Below are 15851 nucleotides of genomic sequence, written 5' to 3'. Positions count from 1 at the left end.
TTATGAAACTCAGGTGAAATTAACAATCTAGGCTTGCTTTTACCAAAGTGTCCATGGGGACACTTAAGAGTTGAGTGCGGAAGGTCAGGCCACTGCCCCCCATTTCCCGAGCATAGATGTCATCCAGCCGTTCACTCTGTGCCACCATGAAGTGCTCTTTCCAGTCTCCAACGGTGCCTGCAGGGGGGGAGCCAGTCCAAAGAGAAGCTCAGCATTTGCCAAAGGCACTTCTTCTGTGAATTCAGCAGAGCTGCTTTCATACTTTCTGTTCTCAGCAGGTCCATCCATCCACATGTATTTATTGGCAGCCTATAATTGCCGAGGCCTTCCTAGGTGACCTTCCTTTTCTATAGCGACTTGCTTGTTCAAGGTGAAATCCTATGTGGAATAGTAGTGAGAAGTTCTGGACTGGGACTAGGGAGATTTGGGTTCTGGTCCCCGTTCAGCCTTGGAGTTCACAGGGCCCAGTCCCTGACTCTCAACCTAATTTGCCTCCCCTTACAGGGCTGTTGTGAGGATCCAATGGAAAGGAGGACCTGGTAAGTTGCCTTGTGTTCCTTCAAGAACAAAGTGGTGGGGTAGAAATATAATACATGCATACATACCGCCTCCCTCTGATCTGCAATACATTTATTCTCTAAACAGACGTGCAAGGAAGAGACATGTGTGTCTGAACATGTACAAAGAGCCTCCCCCTCACTCCTGAGCTCACTGCTATGATGAGCACCTACACTTCACAGTTTACCACTTTGTTCTATAAGATCTGCAAGAGCTCAGAAACACCCTTTCCATTCATTCTTTGTCCTCACAGTGTCTTGCGTGCAGTTACCAAACCATGCTGCTGGGTTCAGACAACTCAACAAGCCACCCCTGGCTCACCAAGTTGGCTTGTCAAACTGGGAGAGCCCAGTCTCAGTCTTGCAATGCTGTGCCTAGATATGGTTGGTCCAGTCACAGCTCAATCAAAGCACGGGTGTATTTGAGTCTGCCTCTCGGTGTTAAACGAGTGACATTTTGAGTGCCGAAAGAAGACAGAGCTGGGGGGCAAAAGACCTCTTGGAAGCAGCCCCCTCTCTTGCTTGGTGTTTTTCTAGTCTTGTCGTATTGGAGTAGAGCGATGAAAAAGGATGCCGCTGAAGCCATGAGACAGAAAGAGGCACCCAGATGGAACCTCGGCTTTGCTTAAGCCCTGCCCACACCAACCAGCCTTCCCCTAGTCGCCCTCACCTTGCAGTTCTGCTCCCAGAAGGAGCGTGGCAGGAACTGGACCAGCAGGTGAGCTTTGAGTATGCGTGGAGAAGGCATTGCCTTCGCTTCTTCCAAGCCTGCAACACCAGAGGCTGGGGACATTTAGTCCTCTGCGAGAAACACCTCTGCTCTCCCACAGTCACCATCAGCGGAGGGCAGGACCTATTACTCCCCTGAGATTAAATGTGTTGGAGAAAACATGTCTGTGAAGGGAATCCGGTGGTAGATGGGGGCCCGAGCACATTGCTGTGTATCTCCCCTATGCTGGATCATGTCCACAATTTCCTGCATCCAAGTCGTCCCTGGCAGGATGGCATTGGACAGGAGATATAGAGATGCCTAATTTAGCCGGTGGCCTTCCGTATCCCAAGTGCCTCATCATTCATGCCCCCATTGCTAGCTCCCCACTGCTTTACCAGTCTCCCACATCCCTGATTTCTCTTCTTCCCTCATCAGTTACCTGCGTTGGGATATGTGCAGATAAGAAGGTCATCAGGCCGGGCTTCAAAGCTCTGCAGAGAATGCCAGTTCTGCACCGTAGCCCCCAGGAAAGGGATTCCTTCTACCTCTGCCAGGGTTTTGCGCTTGGGTGGCTTGAGATCCATGCCTTGCAACTTGAATTTGAGGCTCATTGCCTAGCAGGGCAGGAAAAGTATCACACTGGGTGGTGCCTTTCACCTCCAGACCATCAACAGAACCATCGTCCATGTCTTCTGGTGCCCCCTTCTGGCTGGCAAGTTGCCGGTTTCATTTCTGTTCCTTCCATTTCTCTCTTGCCACCGACATTTGTACTGGACTTTCAAAACGGATAAGACTGAGACTTGATTGATCCTTATGCTAATGATGGAGCTGAATTTCATAATTAGTTGGTTCACTGATGAAACCTTGTGTGTTCAAAACTCATCTTATAATGGCCTGGGATCGCTGTCAGATAAATTTGCTATTCATTTTGGAAAAGATGAATTACAGGCTATGCATCTAAATTACTGCCCCCTTGAACACTCTTAACACAGGCATGGGCCTTCCGGGGAAGCATCTTCTTAGATCTTTTGCTTTCCGCACTGGAGCTCCGACAGGAGGACTTGGTGGCACCTGACAGGCTGATGTCTTGCTGCTGCCCATGGGGAGTCCTCCCCTGGCTTACCTGATTTCACAGGTTTCTATTTCCCTGGGGATGAACCACAGGCTCGGGAAAAGCTGGGCTTCCATTCAAAAGGGAGGCAGGCCTTGTGAGTGGGAATCACTACCCCGTGTGGGAGGACCCAGCTTGATCAGCCCCCAATAATGCTGCCAACCAAAGCAGAGAGCACAGAGGGTTTTTTCTTTCAGGAGAAATACCAAGTTACAATCCAAACTCTCTAGTTAGCTGCAACTGGGAGCTTGGGGGCATTCCGTGACACTTATGTTTCCTTACATACATTTGGCTTTGCTTCTGAGTTTTCTTTTTCAGAGTACATTCCCAGTTTTCTTTTAGAACTGAGAAAATGAGCTATAGCACAGCTCCACCTAGAGGTGGTGTAGTAGTAAAGCAAGAAAGGAAAAGATCTTGGATCCCAATTCTGTGGCAAAACTGAAAGCAGATGCCATGGTTTACAGCACAACAAGCATCAATCCCCAGGTGGCTGCAGGTTGTCTGTGGTTGAATTTAGTCCGAAGGCACATGATCCACCCCCCCCCCCCGTGTTGAAGCTCAGCAGGATGGAAGCTGGCCTGAGGTTGGAGGGGAGACCGCCTGGGAGTGGACTCTGCTCCCCAGAGAGGTCTGCCTGGTGCTGATGTTATATGCTTTTCAGTGCCAGGTTAAGTGCCTTTTTATTTTCCTGTAATTTTAATGTTTAAATATTTTAACTATTAACCATGTGCTTTATTATGGATTATTATGATTTATTTGGGTTTATATGTATTTATTGGATGTTGATAAGTAAGCCATCCAGAGATGCACAACATAATTGGACAGGATAAAAATACCCTAAATAAATAAATAAACAAACAAACCTATATAGCCACCCTGAATCCCACAGTGTGGGAAAAGAGGGAAGTAAATACGTATATAAATGCATTACAGAAAAACAGCATATAGTCTGGCTTCTGAACCCCTTTGCCTTGTTTCTGTTTCTTCATTGTTCTAAACTGATTTTTGGATGTGGCTTTGGGCTGCCTCTCACGACACTGTGCTGAACCCAGACTAGATACGGCTCTCTCCATTCTTGCTGGCTTCAGCTGACTGTCCTCTTGCCTTATGCGGAGAGGGAAAGTGTCTCTCTCAAATTGCAGTCTGCTCAGTTAAATGCATCCGATTCTGAGCAGAAAGCGGAAGAACAAAAGGCAGCAGTGGAACTGGCAATTTTAAGATTACCTAGCAGAGTTTCTCAGGGGAGAAACTTCGGAGTCAGAAACTTTACTGTAAAGGAGGGAAGGAGGGGAAGTTTTAGTTTGGATTCAACTGTTTACATGGGCAGATGTCTCTTCTGCATCTCAAAGTGAAGGCCACTTTAATGTACACTGTTCTGCAACTAGTTAAGTTTTAATAAAAGAACAGTGCTTCAAAGGTTTGAGTCTGCTGGAGAGGGAAGGAGGAAAGTAACCAGCTCAGAACACTCTATCTAAAATAAACTCCATTATGGTAATTAAATAACCCTGGGACTACATGTAAGGAGCTGCCTGTTCCAGAAAGTTATATTTATTTGTAGTTTGGCTGGTTTGCCAGCTGGATGACTGCCTTGCGATTCAAATCAGGCCACATTAGAACAAGTGAACTGATTGGCAGTGGCAAGTCAAAGTCATGCAATCATAGAATAGCAGAGCTGGAAGGGGCCAGAGGGCCATTGGGTGCAACCCGCTCCTCAGTGCAGGACATCAGGTTAACCCATCCCTCTTAGGTGGCCGTCCCATTGCATCTTGAATGCCTCCGGTGTGGGAGAGGCCAGGAGCAAGCTAGTAATTGGCTCCTTTGCCCCACTGCTCTAAAAGCAACCAGTCAGGGAGGCGTACCTCACTTCTTGGTGCGTGATGTCACGATGCATTACGTGATTGTTAACTAAGGCTCCCAAGATGCAATTTGATATCTGGCATGCGGAACATGTACACAGAATGAAATCTTGAATTACAAGAGAACTTTCATCTGAAATTACACAATGATCATGTTCTTTCCTGAGAGAATAATGAGTTCACTGGAGGAAAGATCACTCCACGCGACCATGCACTCCTTTGGAAAAACTATGGAGTCTGAATGCGAAGAATAGATCACTACCCAAAATGCTAATGGATACACATGATAATGAAATTGAGGAAGTTCGACAAAGATGGGGGAGAGCATTTAGTATATTGGTAGAGGAAGAATAATTGAATCCTGCAAGTCCAAAAATGGAGGCTTGTATTAGATATGATGTCTAAGAAAACCTGTGGATTATATGTATTGGTGTATGGTATTACACACCAGTCAACCAGCTTATCTAGGATATTTCCAGTAGTGCTAAACCTCTCCTGGAGATAACTGAGCCCTCCTGCATTTTCTTTTATGAGGATTACAGTGTCCTTCCCACAAAGTTTTTCCAAGGGTTTCCCCTCTGTTTCTCTATGTGCTGCATCATATAAAACAAGGAGGCTCTGTGGAACAGAGTGGGATTGCTACAATACTCTAGGTTTCTGCTGCAAATATTGCTGCCATTTCAGGAAATAGCTGGCTTTCCTTGCTTTGGAAAAGGCCGCAAAAAGAGCTGTAAAACAAGGAGAGCCGTGTAGTGGTTTGTGTGTTCGACTGGGATCCAGGGGATCTGGGTTCCAGTCCCCACTTGGCCATAAAGCTCACTGGATCACTTTGGGCCAGTCACTGACTTGCCTCACAGGGTTGTTGTTGTGAGGATAAAAAGGAGAGAAAGAGAAGGAGGATTATGGAAGTCTCCCTGAGTTCCTTGAAGGAACGAAGGTTGGATATAAATATAATAAATAAATAGGAGAAGTCTTGAAGGATGACAGTTTTGTGTGGAGGACCCAGAATCTTCTGTGCAAGAAGGAGCAAGGGCTGCATCATAAATGCCCTATGTAGAAAAGTCCAGAGTAGTAGAACATTTGTCCATATATGGTGGCAATGTATAGGAATATAAATAATTGTCTTAGAGAAATCACAAACTGTGAGCTACAATTAGTACCAACAGTTACACCCTGGATGATACTAAAGAGCAGATCCCTATTTGTTTATCCATATTTTACTCTATTTAAAATATTTCTTCACTGCTCTTCAGGACAGAGAACCTGCCAAGGCAGTGCACAGTAATAAAACACTTATCAACACTGATAGGATATTAGGCAGGATAAAAACACAATAAAATAGCAATAAAAGTAACAAAACAAGCAATAAAAACCACAGCAAAGCCAGCAGCAACAGCAAATACTACCGGAGAAGGACAGGGTGTCTATTTCTCTTTATATAACCAAAGAATGTTATGTATTATTAATTATTTAACTTGTATGCTGCCCCATTAGCCATAGGTTATCTGGGCAGCTCACAACATGATTAAAAAAAAACTATTTCTTTTGGGGCAAAGACATTTGTCACTTATAGAGACACCCTGTAAGTTTCAACTTTCTCTACAGCAATTCTTATTAAGCCTTAGTTGGATAAACCTAAATGCAGAGTGAAGTTCTTTTTCAACACCATTGTGCTAAACCCCAGCCCAAAATAAGTTCAACATCATGGATAATACCCACATCAGATTAGGCAGCACCATCCTGCATCCCCCCAGACAATCAAAATTTCCATGTGAACCTTTATTATTGCTAGTGAAGCTTCTCTCAGGCCCCAGCTACAAACCCTCTTGGCAAACCTGTGACCATTCCCCATTAAATCTATGTGTGTGTGGGGAAAAGGAGTGAGAATTCCACTTTCAAAGGAAGACAGAGTCAGGGGGTGGGTAATAGACCTCCTTCCATCACCCATCCTTTCTTTAACAGCCCCTGCCCCTTCCTGATGCTTTTCTGGAAGCATCCATGCTGGTCCATGCTTCTAGTGTTGAAGCCCAACTGTGAGGAAAAAGAAGACATTAGCTTATAGAAGAGTCATATCTAATATATCCCTTGAATTTTTATTTAGGCACTCCCTTTTTATACGCAGGGTGGGCCAAAAGTAGGTATACAATACTGATCAAGCCATGTTTAGTTTCTTCTTTGTTGTTGTTTAGTCACAAAGTTGTGTCTGACCCTTTGCGACCCCATGGATAACATTCCTCCAGGATCTTTGGTCCTCCAGCATCCCCCAGAGTCCAACCAGCCCCACATCCACTGCCTCAGTGACCCCATCCAGCCACCTCAACCTCTGCCGTCCCCTTCTCCTTTTGCCGTCCATCGTTCCCAGCATCAGGGTCTTCGCCAGTGACTTGTTCCTTCTCATTAGGTGGCCAAAGTTTCATCTTCATCTTCCGCATCTGTCCTTCTAAAGAGCAGTCAGGGTTGATTTCCTTTAGGACTGACTGGTTTGATCACCTTGCAGTCCAAGGGACTCACAGGAGTCTCCTCCAGCACCACAATTCAAAGGCCTCAATCCTTTGGCACTCAGCCTTCCTTATGGTCCAACTCTCACAGCCACACGTTACAACTGGGAAAACCATAGCTTTGACTATATGAGCTTTTGGCAGCAGGGTGATGTCTCTGCTTTTTAGTATGCTGTCTAGATTTGCCATAACTTTCCTCCCCAGGAGCAAGTGTCTTTTAATCTCTTGGCTGCAGTCACCATCTGCAGTGATCTTAGAGCTCAAGAAAATAAAATCCGTCACCTCCATTTCTTCCCTGCCTCGTCTCTTAGGTACTCAAAATGTTCTCCATCAATGCTGCAACATTTCTGGAACCTATCTCCGACACTGTGACACAAATTCCAGTTAGCACCAATGTCAATAAATACTTGCAAGATAAACTCCTTCAGTTCATCTACTGTGTGAGGTCCTCCGTGTCCCAAAGTGTACAATATACCTACTTTTGGCCTGCACAGTACATAAATAAAATGCTTACCTACCTTTGATTGCAGAGCAGCAGGCATAGGCTTGTGATCGTGAAAGAAATGGCAGTATGAAATGGAGGGAGGGAAACGAAGTCCACAGGCGACTGTCTCCAGCCCCTCATATGTGCTTCTCAATTAATGCAAGAGTCTGGCTACACATTATATTCGCGGCTTTGAAAGCAGCCAAGTGTGCACTTACCTGCTGACACTGCTGAAGACAAGCAGGAAAAATTCTGTGGGAGCCGCTGGTTGAAAGGGCCTGTCAGAATGACCCAGAAGAGAACATGCTCTTGTTCCAAACAGGATCCAAGGTATTTCCATTTCTGATTCAAAGTAGTGCTAGGAGCAGCTGGACGTCCAGCTGTCATATAACCTTCCTGCGCCACTTCATGTTTAGACTCTGAACATGCAAAGATTCTCATTTCACCACCAAGGTGGAAAATTCCCCCCCCCCCCGCACATGTTCTCCACCTTACTCTTGCTAACTGCTGTGCACTTATAGGTATGCACCTGCCACTTGGCTACGCACCCTGAAGAGTCAAGTTCAGTTGATCCTTGCCACTCCCTTCTTATACCTGGCCTTTTTCCCACCATCCAACTAGAAACGATCCATTCATTTTGTTGAAACACATTTGCAAGTGTAAAACCCCTCAAAACACAGATGGCCATACACAGTCATAGAGTTTGGTTTGGCTGGCCCTTCCTTGTGACAGAATCTTTGTTTTCAATCTGCAAGGAAATAAATACTCGCGTCCATAGGAAAGATCAAACATCTGAACCTCTGGTGCTTTATTGATTGGTGATTCAGTACCTGCAGTCACTAATAATAATATATTACCAGGTAGAGGCAAACTCAACTGCAAAATCACAGCCCATGTACAGACACTTTTATAACCTGCTAGTCATGTACACCAATGCAGAGTGTTCAGTTTCCAGATAATGTTGGTACAATTTTTTAGGCATGATGTCTTTAGGCATGACATAGTGTTCTATACTGATCAGAAATACCAGTAACAATAGTATGGAAAACATTACTGATTGCTGCATTGATAGGTCAGTCTAGCAAATTCTTGACAGTTCAGGTCAGCCAGCGGAGCTGTTTAAACATACAAAATGTGTCTGATGGAGGAACCATTCAGGCAATCTGGTTTGACAACCACACTCAGCAGGGGCTTGCCTCTGTGGGACTAGATGCTTAGGTGGGTCTGTTCGGAAACAAATGGACACCATTGTTTCAGCTTTCCTGCAGCTGAGGAGAACGCAGGTATTTCCTCACTCATAGTGTTAGCTTCCAACAGTTTCTCAGTCCATCTTCCTAAAGTAACAGCAGGACTATTTTATTTATTTTTTATTTATTAAAACATTTCTATGCCGCCCCTTGCCGAAGCCTCGGGGCGGCTCACAACATAGAGCAACTAAACAGTGACCTGGCTTGGAATGCAGGTGCTTTCTGAGAAAGGGCTGCAGGTTTGATTTTATAACACAAAGGCACATATAAGCAACCTTTTCCTATCAGGATTTATCTGAATTTTCCCAACACTTGGGGTTTCTGGTCACATTTTATTACATGCAGTTGAAATCAATGTTCCACAAACATATTTTCCTGAAGTTGAGTGGTCCAGAGAGGCACTTATAGCTCTGTGCGGAAGGTCAGGCCAGTGCCTGCCAGTAACTGGGTACAGATGTCATCCAGCTGTTTCCTTTGAGCCTCTGAGAAGTGTTCCTTCCAGTCTCCGACGATGCCTGCAAGCAGAGAAAGCTGCCATAAGCCCGTCCTCTCTGTGCCACCCCTCATCCTTGGCCTCAGCTTTCACTGGTGCCTTAGCAACCGTCTGAGTCCTCCCAGGGCAAACCAGAAGGCAGCTCCCTAAAGCTCCTCAACATGGAGCATGTGAGCATCATGCCACCCACAAACAACTCCAGTGGCGCCCATAAAGGCGTCCCCAACGTAGTGCTCAAGGTAAACCCTTTTTAAAACATTCTGTTTTTCAAAATACACATTCATGAATTAGTATACATCCATAGCAATGAATATATCAGAAATGTATCATACATTTGCATTGCAGCAGGTGAGTGTTCTCCTTCCAGTCTGGCCAGGACGACTTCTTTTCTTTTCTTTTCTTTTCTTTTCTTTTCTTTTCTTTTCTTTTCACTTCTTTTATATCGTTTATATTTTTTATTTATTTATTTTATATTATTTATTTTAATTTTATATTGTTATTTTGTATTGTATTGTATCTTATTGTGTTGTAAGCCGCCCCGAGGCTTCAGCAAGGGGCGGCATAGAAATGTTCTAATAATAATAATAATAATAATAATAATAATAATAATATCCAAGTTTTGGTGCTGCGAGGGCAAAGAAAAACCATCTGGACAGCTGTCTGAGAGGGATGGTTCAACTTGGAGTCCTGCACTGAGCAGAAGTTTGGACCCCATGGCCCTCTGGCCCCTTCCAACTCTACTCTATGATTTGGTGGTTTATGTTGACCTTTTTGTTTATTTCCATGAAGCAGGTATCACTCCTTTTTAACAGGACAGTTATATCTGGCCTTTCTTCCTCTTCAAGGAACCCAGGGCAGCTCATACGCTCCTCTTCCTCTCCATTTGATCATCATGGGAGGTAAATAAGTTAAGAGGAAGGAGCTGGGGCCCAAACTCACACAGGAAACTTCATGGCTGAGTGGGGGCTCAAAGCCATATCTCCTGAGTCCCAGTTTAAGATGAACCACTATTACCTCAGTGTTCCTAGAAATAATCACATTGTGTATTTTGTGGGATGGCACTAAAGCTTCTCTGGTGCCAATATCCACAGAGCAATCTTCTGCCAACAAGAGGAAAGAGTGCAAAATGATCTTAGACATCACCCAGCTACTAACACCCCGTATGAGGTCTGAGAGGCCCTTCCAGGGATGGAAGCAGCTGTCCTAGCTTTATGTTCCTCTTCAACCTTACCTTTTCTCATGAACGGAGGCATGTTCGGATCTACAAGTTCAGGCGGCATGGTGCTGAGATTGCACATCGGGTTTGCTTTCATGCTCTCAAACTGCGTGTGCTGCACGATCCGGTTCAGAATTGGCTCTGGGAGCTCTACACCCAGGAAATGCGCTACCTTCCGGATTTCCCGGGCTAGATCCTGGGAAGGAAAGAGAAAGCGAGAGCGCGTTTCCATACAAAATATTTGTTGTGCACTTGTCATTCCTTACTCACAGTGCTTTACAGGTTGTTCAGATGGCATTGTGATCACCCAGTTTCACTTCTATTTATTTTAGTTACTTATATATTTTATATACCACCCATTAGTCAAAATGGTTCTCTGTTTACAAACAGCACTTTCAGCAAGTTTTTGTAGAGCAGGGAAAATAGGGTATTATTTCTCATGATGAAAGGAAACGCTGTTTCCATTTGTTTATTTGCACTCTTCTGCTACCCAGAGCCTCTCCAGAGCTGGGATCAGCACTGAAGGTGACCAAGGGACTGGTGTGCCCCCCTGATCAGGCCGCAGCCCAAATGCTAACTGTTCAAGTCTCCTGCCTGCTCTTCCTCAGCTTTTCTTTAAACTGGACCTGAATTCAGACAAAAAGGGCAACTTCAAGAAAAGCCTGCCAGGGATTCCAAGGGAGCTGTGCTTCCTTTTCTGATGTGCTTTCTTTAGAAAGTTCCTCATACATGAGAAACTGGGAGGGCAACAGGAGGGAAGAAAAAAGCACCGATCAGGGACAGGAGGGAACAGCTGCCATTGGCAGCATTTGCCGGTCCCCAAAATACGTGCATAATTGTTTAATGCAGCTGAAAATGCTGACTGATTACTGCGAGGTCAGGGCTGTCAATACAAATCATGGGACTACATGGGACTGTAGAATCCATGTGGGAGGAGGCCCATGCAATAAACTCCCCCCCCCCCCGCATGGCTCTAAACAAGGCTTGGCCCCTGTGTGTGTGTGGGGGGGGGCAGGTACTTGCCTCTTTCATGTCTTCATAGAAGAGGTACAGAATCGGGTGATGATCCTTGGCCTTCCACCAGTTCAGAATATGGTCAGACCAAGAGCCCCAGGCGACTGTGAAGGGAGACACGAGAAGCAGAGTCGGCAGTGGGTCCCTGGTTTGTCTCCCACCTCCCCTGCCTCCCCACTCAGTCCAGCCTTCCCCACATGGGCACGCACTAGATGCTTTGGACTTCAACTCCCATCAGCCCCAGCCAGCATGGCCAATGTTCACGAATAAGTTTGTAGTGTAAAACATCTGGTGACCGGAGGGGGAACCAGGTTGGGAAATAAATACCTTAATATATTACAGAAAGTGCAGTTGAATGATTCACAGATTCAGATTTTTGCTGAACCATCGATCAGATGATAGCAGCCACCTTTGTGATTTTGTAGCTTCTTTTTCTTTTCATGCCCTAACACACACACACACACACACACACACACACACACACACACACACAGAGAGACACCTACCTCTTTCAGGACCTGCTAATCCTTGCCGCACAGCTATTGCACTAAAGCGTATTGGAGTTCACCGATGTTCATGTTGAAGCTACTTTGGCTCATTCCTGTTTCGATTTGCAGCCTATTTTTCCATACACTCAAAGTGCACATTTTTCAAACCTGGATGCAAGTTCAGGAATGTGAGAACATTTTTTAAAAATGTTCTCCCATTCACATGCTGGATTGTGAATGGGGCAAATCTCGATGATTTGTGAGCTAATAAGAAATTCTCATACATCTCTAATTGTAGTAGGCTCCATTCCTTCTCAAAGACCTGAAGACTAAACTCAAGGATCCTGGCCCAATCTCCTGGATGGAAAAGGTGCCAAGATTTGGTCTCTTTGCTCCTACGTTTCATTACTGGCTTCTACTCACCCTTCCCAGCAATGAACTTCTCCAAAAACTCATCCCAGTTTCCAGGTTCTGGAAACAGCTTGCCCATGCGGTGGAAGTGGAAGTAAGAGACTGCAACGTCCTTCGCATTCCTGGCCACGTATATGATCTGTGGAATTCCAGCATCAAGAAAAGGGAGCCCAGGAGTCATAGCTCCAAGAATTTTGCTCTCCACACCCACACTATTCAAAATTCTCCTCCTCTTCCACTTTAATCCCATTGCCTTCTTTTGTAATATTTTCCACACGTTCCAAGCTTGAGCCAGGCAATAGAAAGAACTTCCAAGATGAACCGTGGCTCAGGGGAAGTCCATCAGCTTCATTCCATTTGCACTCACCTTGCAGTTCTGTTCCCAGAAGGAAGGAGGCAGGAGATGGACTGGGAAGTGAGATTTGAGTGTTCTTGGGGAAGGCATGGCCTCCACCATTTCGAAACCTGAAATGTGAGGTAGGAACAAATCGGACTTATGCTGAATAGAACCCTCCTTTCACCCTCACCCAGAATCTTCCTGAAGCAGCACTTCCTCCTCACCTGTGGGGAGAAGTTTTATAAAACACATCTCTATAAAAGGTATCCGTTCGTAGATGGGGGCCCGTGCACATTTCTGTACGTCTCCTCCTTGCTGTATCATGTCCACAATTTCCTGCATCCAGGTGGTCCCTGGCGAGGAGGGTTGTTGAGAAAAGAGGCATGGAAAATGTACCATTGATCCAGTGGTCTGTAGTTTCACAGCTCTATAACTCCCTCTTCCATAACTTTTCCTCTTCCCCTCAGCCCATTTCTCCTCAGACCCCATTTACCTGCCTTGGGATAAGTGCAAATGAGAAGGTCATCAGGCCGGGCTTTAAAGTTCCACAGAGAATCCCACTGCTCCACCAGGTCTGGGAACAAAGGGACCCCCTGCACCTCTTCCAAGGTGCAGCGCTTGGTATCCTTGGGGTCCAATGCCTCCATTGCTGACTGGAAATCCATCCTCTGGAGTGGGTGCCAGGATCGCCTCACCCTCTCTGTCAGAATTAAGCACAAGCTCCGTTCTTCCAATCAACAGGTCTTACTATGTTAAGCTGTAAGTCAGCAATGCTGCCTTTGGGTCACAATAATACATGAACAAACCTGTGTTCCCATTCCATAGAATCAGTTCTTTAATGCAGTCTGACCCAGGTGAAAGTTGATTTCAGACGTCTTAAAATTAGCTAATGCCTTTCCCTTCCCAGCGACCAAAAATCAAACCCTCAAGACAGTCCCTGATTTCTCAGAGCCGGTTAGCAGAATGTCTCACTCCACATCTTTGAACTATCATGTCCGTGTCTCCCACCTGCTCCTCTTCAGAAATACTCTGGCTTCCTATTACAGGAATACCTGGGGCCCTCCCCTCCCCTCTTGCTTATTTCTTCTGACCTTGGCTTTTAGTTTTCGCCTCCTCCTTTCCCCTTCATCTGAATCAATATCCATTCCCACACCATTTGGGGGTTCCTCTGTGACTCCAGTGAGCCTTGATCCCTAGGATGGGAAGGGCAGGGAAACATTAACCAGCAAGTATATTTTCTTCATGCCTCTGAACTACACTTCTTGCCCTCTTTATCCTGGTGCTAACTGCTGGCCCCAGAGTGAAGATGCATGTCCACCTACCAGGTCCTCTCTCCTCTCTCAGACTGTCTGATGTTCTTTTCTGCTAAAATCTGTCCCTCTCTCTCTCTTGCTCCCTCACTTTAGCTCATGGCTCATGGGTGTGTTTTGAAAAGAACCGGGTGTTTCTTTGTTCACTGGTGCTTTTTTTTTTGCATGCAAATGCTTGGCATTTAGCCAGGACTTTCCCTAGTTCACTGTATGTACCATCTAATGAGCTGACTTATGTGGGGTTACATGTGTATCTCTGGGTAAAAGTGCATTACACCGACATGGCATGAAAGCTACTGGAAGAACTTCAACCTCTGTTAAACCAATAAAAGAGGTATCCTTGGGTGCAGTGCCCGAGAAGTTCATGCAACCTTATCTGAAGATAGCAAGGGCATAGCCTGTGTTCAATAATTTTGACCAGTGGAAACAGGAAAACCACCTCAGGCACCGCTGAGGTAGAAACAAAAAGCACCATACACATAATACAGTATTCTGTGTGTTAGTTTCCACACACAATACCCCCCCCCCAAAATGAAAATTCTCCAAAACAACCAGAAACTGAACAACAAAAAATGCCAACAAAAGAACAAAATGCTGCAATGGGCATGGTGTGTCTCCCAGCCGGCTCCCACTGAGGCGTCTCTGGCAGGAAATCTCCCGCGGACTGGCACCAGTCTGCAGACCGGCAGTTGAAAACTGGTTTAGAACAAGGAGCCCTGCAAGGGTTGCTGGGATGCCAACATTCAGTTTGGAACCAGCACTGCACCCAGATTGAAGACAACACACAGTTGGAATGCTTAACATCACTATCCTAAAAAATTTTTGGTCAGAAATAGGCCCCACATTCTCTGCAGAGGCTTCCTTCCTTCCTTCCATCCAAGTGCATTTAAGGACTGCAGTCTTGGCTTGCATTTGGACACGGGGCTCCCAAAGTTACTAATTACAAGGCATCATCCAGCTGGTCTCTCTTTTCTTCCTTTGCAATTTTAACTTCTGATAAAGAAAATCCAAAAATGATGCTTTGTAAAACATGAAAGGCTAAAAAAGAAGACAACATTTTCTGGACACCCTGTTAAATTCCATGACTAAGGCTGGGCAATTGCAGAGTTTAACCTGTAGGACATGCATCGCAAAGGAAGCTTTTGCAATGTTTTGCGATCTTGCCAAGTTATCTAGTTTGTGTCAAATTGCAAAGGGTGTCAAAGGAAAGTTACATCTATTTTTCCTTAGAACAAATGACATCGCACTGGCAATTGATAAAAGATACTACTTTAACTCATGGAAATTCATGTTTTGTATTTCTTCCCAAATAACTTGTAGAACCCTAAAAAATGAAAGTTTGACACTTGCTACTTTTTTTCATCCTACATCACTTCAGATATTATATTCAAACCACCTAGAGAAATAAATACGGTAAGAGGTATGTAAATTTATTAAAGAATAATCATTCAACAAAGATTAAAACTCAGACCTAGAGCAACTGCTCAGCTCATCCACCCATAAGGTTGGCTCTTCTAGGAAAAAAGGCTATTTGCATCTGGAAGTACACTGGAATGGAGAAAACAAGTGCCAGGTAATAATACAGTAACATTTTATTTTTCAGCACATTTTGATTAGTAGCATATATTCTGGTCCTTCTTCCAGGGCTATAAAAATCTAGGGGCAATACATTATGTACAAATGTTAAGTAAGGACAAAGATACATTTTATCAGCATGGTTATGTAAGATATTTTTTAATTTTCATGTAAATAAAAATGAATGTTTTGTACAGAAGAAAGGACGTTGTGGAACTGCCTGTAAGGTTGAGACAGGTGGGCAGGTTTCAACACACTCTTTCTATTATCTTCTGGAACTGTAATTCCCTGTACTTCCAATTTAGATCTAATTAGGATAAGCCTGTATACTGTTGCCTTGCTTATTTAACTTATATGCAGAACACATCATGAAAAAGGTGGGGCTAGATGAATCACAAGCTGGAATTAAGATCTCTGGGAGAAATATCAACAACCTCAGATATGCAGATGATAACACTCTCATGGCAGAAAGAGGAACTTAAGAGCCTCTTGATGCGGGTGAAGGAGGAGAGCACAAAAGTTGGCTTGAAACTCAACATTAA

The 15851-nt window shown here is 44.8% G+C and overlaps 1 protein-coding gene across 1 annotated transcript; it reads right to left on the bottom strand.

Moving 5' to 3' along the window:
• Nucleotides 1–8704: 8704 nt before the first annotated feature.
• Nucleotides 8705–13776, bottom strand: LOC123032155 (sulfotransferase 1C2-like). The gene is made up of 8 exons (XM_044447845.1): nt 13747–13776; nt 12918–13181; nt 12649–12777; nt 12455–12552; nt 12100–12226; nt 11198–11292; nt 10190–10370; nt 8705–8980 (listed from the first exon to the last, which is right to left on the bottom strand). The coding sequence occupies exons 2-8, from the start codon at nt 13087–13089 to the stop codon at nt 8868–8870; spliced, it is 915 nt and encodes a 304-aa protein (XP_044303780.1). The 5' UTR covers nt 13090–13181; nt 13747–13776; the 3' UTR covers nt 8705–8867.
• Between the last annotated feature and the right edge of the window lie 2075 nt (nt 13777–15851).

This window comes from Varanus komodoensis, unplaced genomic scaffold, assembly GCF_004798865.1.
Source record: "Varanus komodoensis strain SLA01 unplaced genomic scaffold, ASM479886v1 scaffold53, whole genome shotgun sequence".
Lineage (NCBI taxonomy): Eukaryota > Metazoa > Chordata > Lepidosauria > Squamata > Varanidae > Varanus > Varanus komodoensis.
Note: the sequence above shows the minus strand (reverse complement) of the source record. Positions and strands in the feature narration are given on the sequence as shown.

Excerpts from the sequence above, each read along its gene's own strand:
- LOC123032155 (XM_044447845.1), bottom strand. The coding sequence starts at position 13,089 with ATGGATTTCCAGTCAGCAATGGAGGCATTGGACCCCAAGGATACCAAG. Across the intron at positions 12,553-12,648 it reads TATAAAACTTCTCCCCACAG|GTTTCGAAATGGTGGAGGCC; the intron begins GTGAGGAGGAAG and ends CTCACATTTCAG. Across the intron at positions 12,227-12,454 it reads TCTGGGAACAGAACTGCAAG|ATCATATACGTGGCCAGGAA; the intron begins GTGAGTGCAAAT and ends GGAATTCCACAG.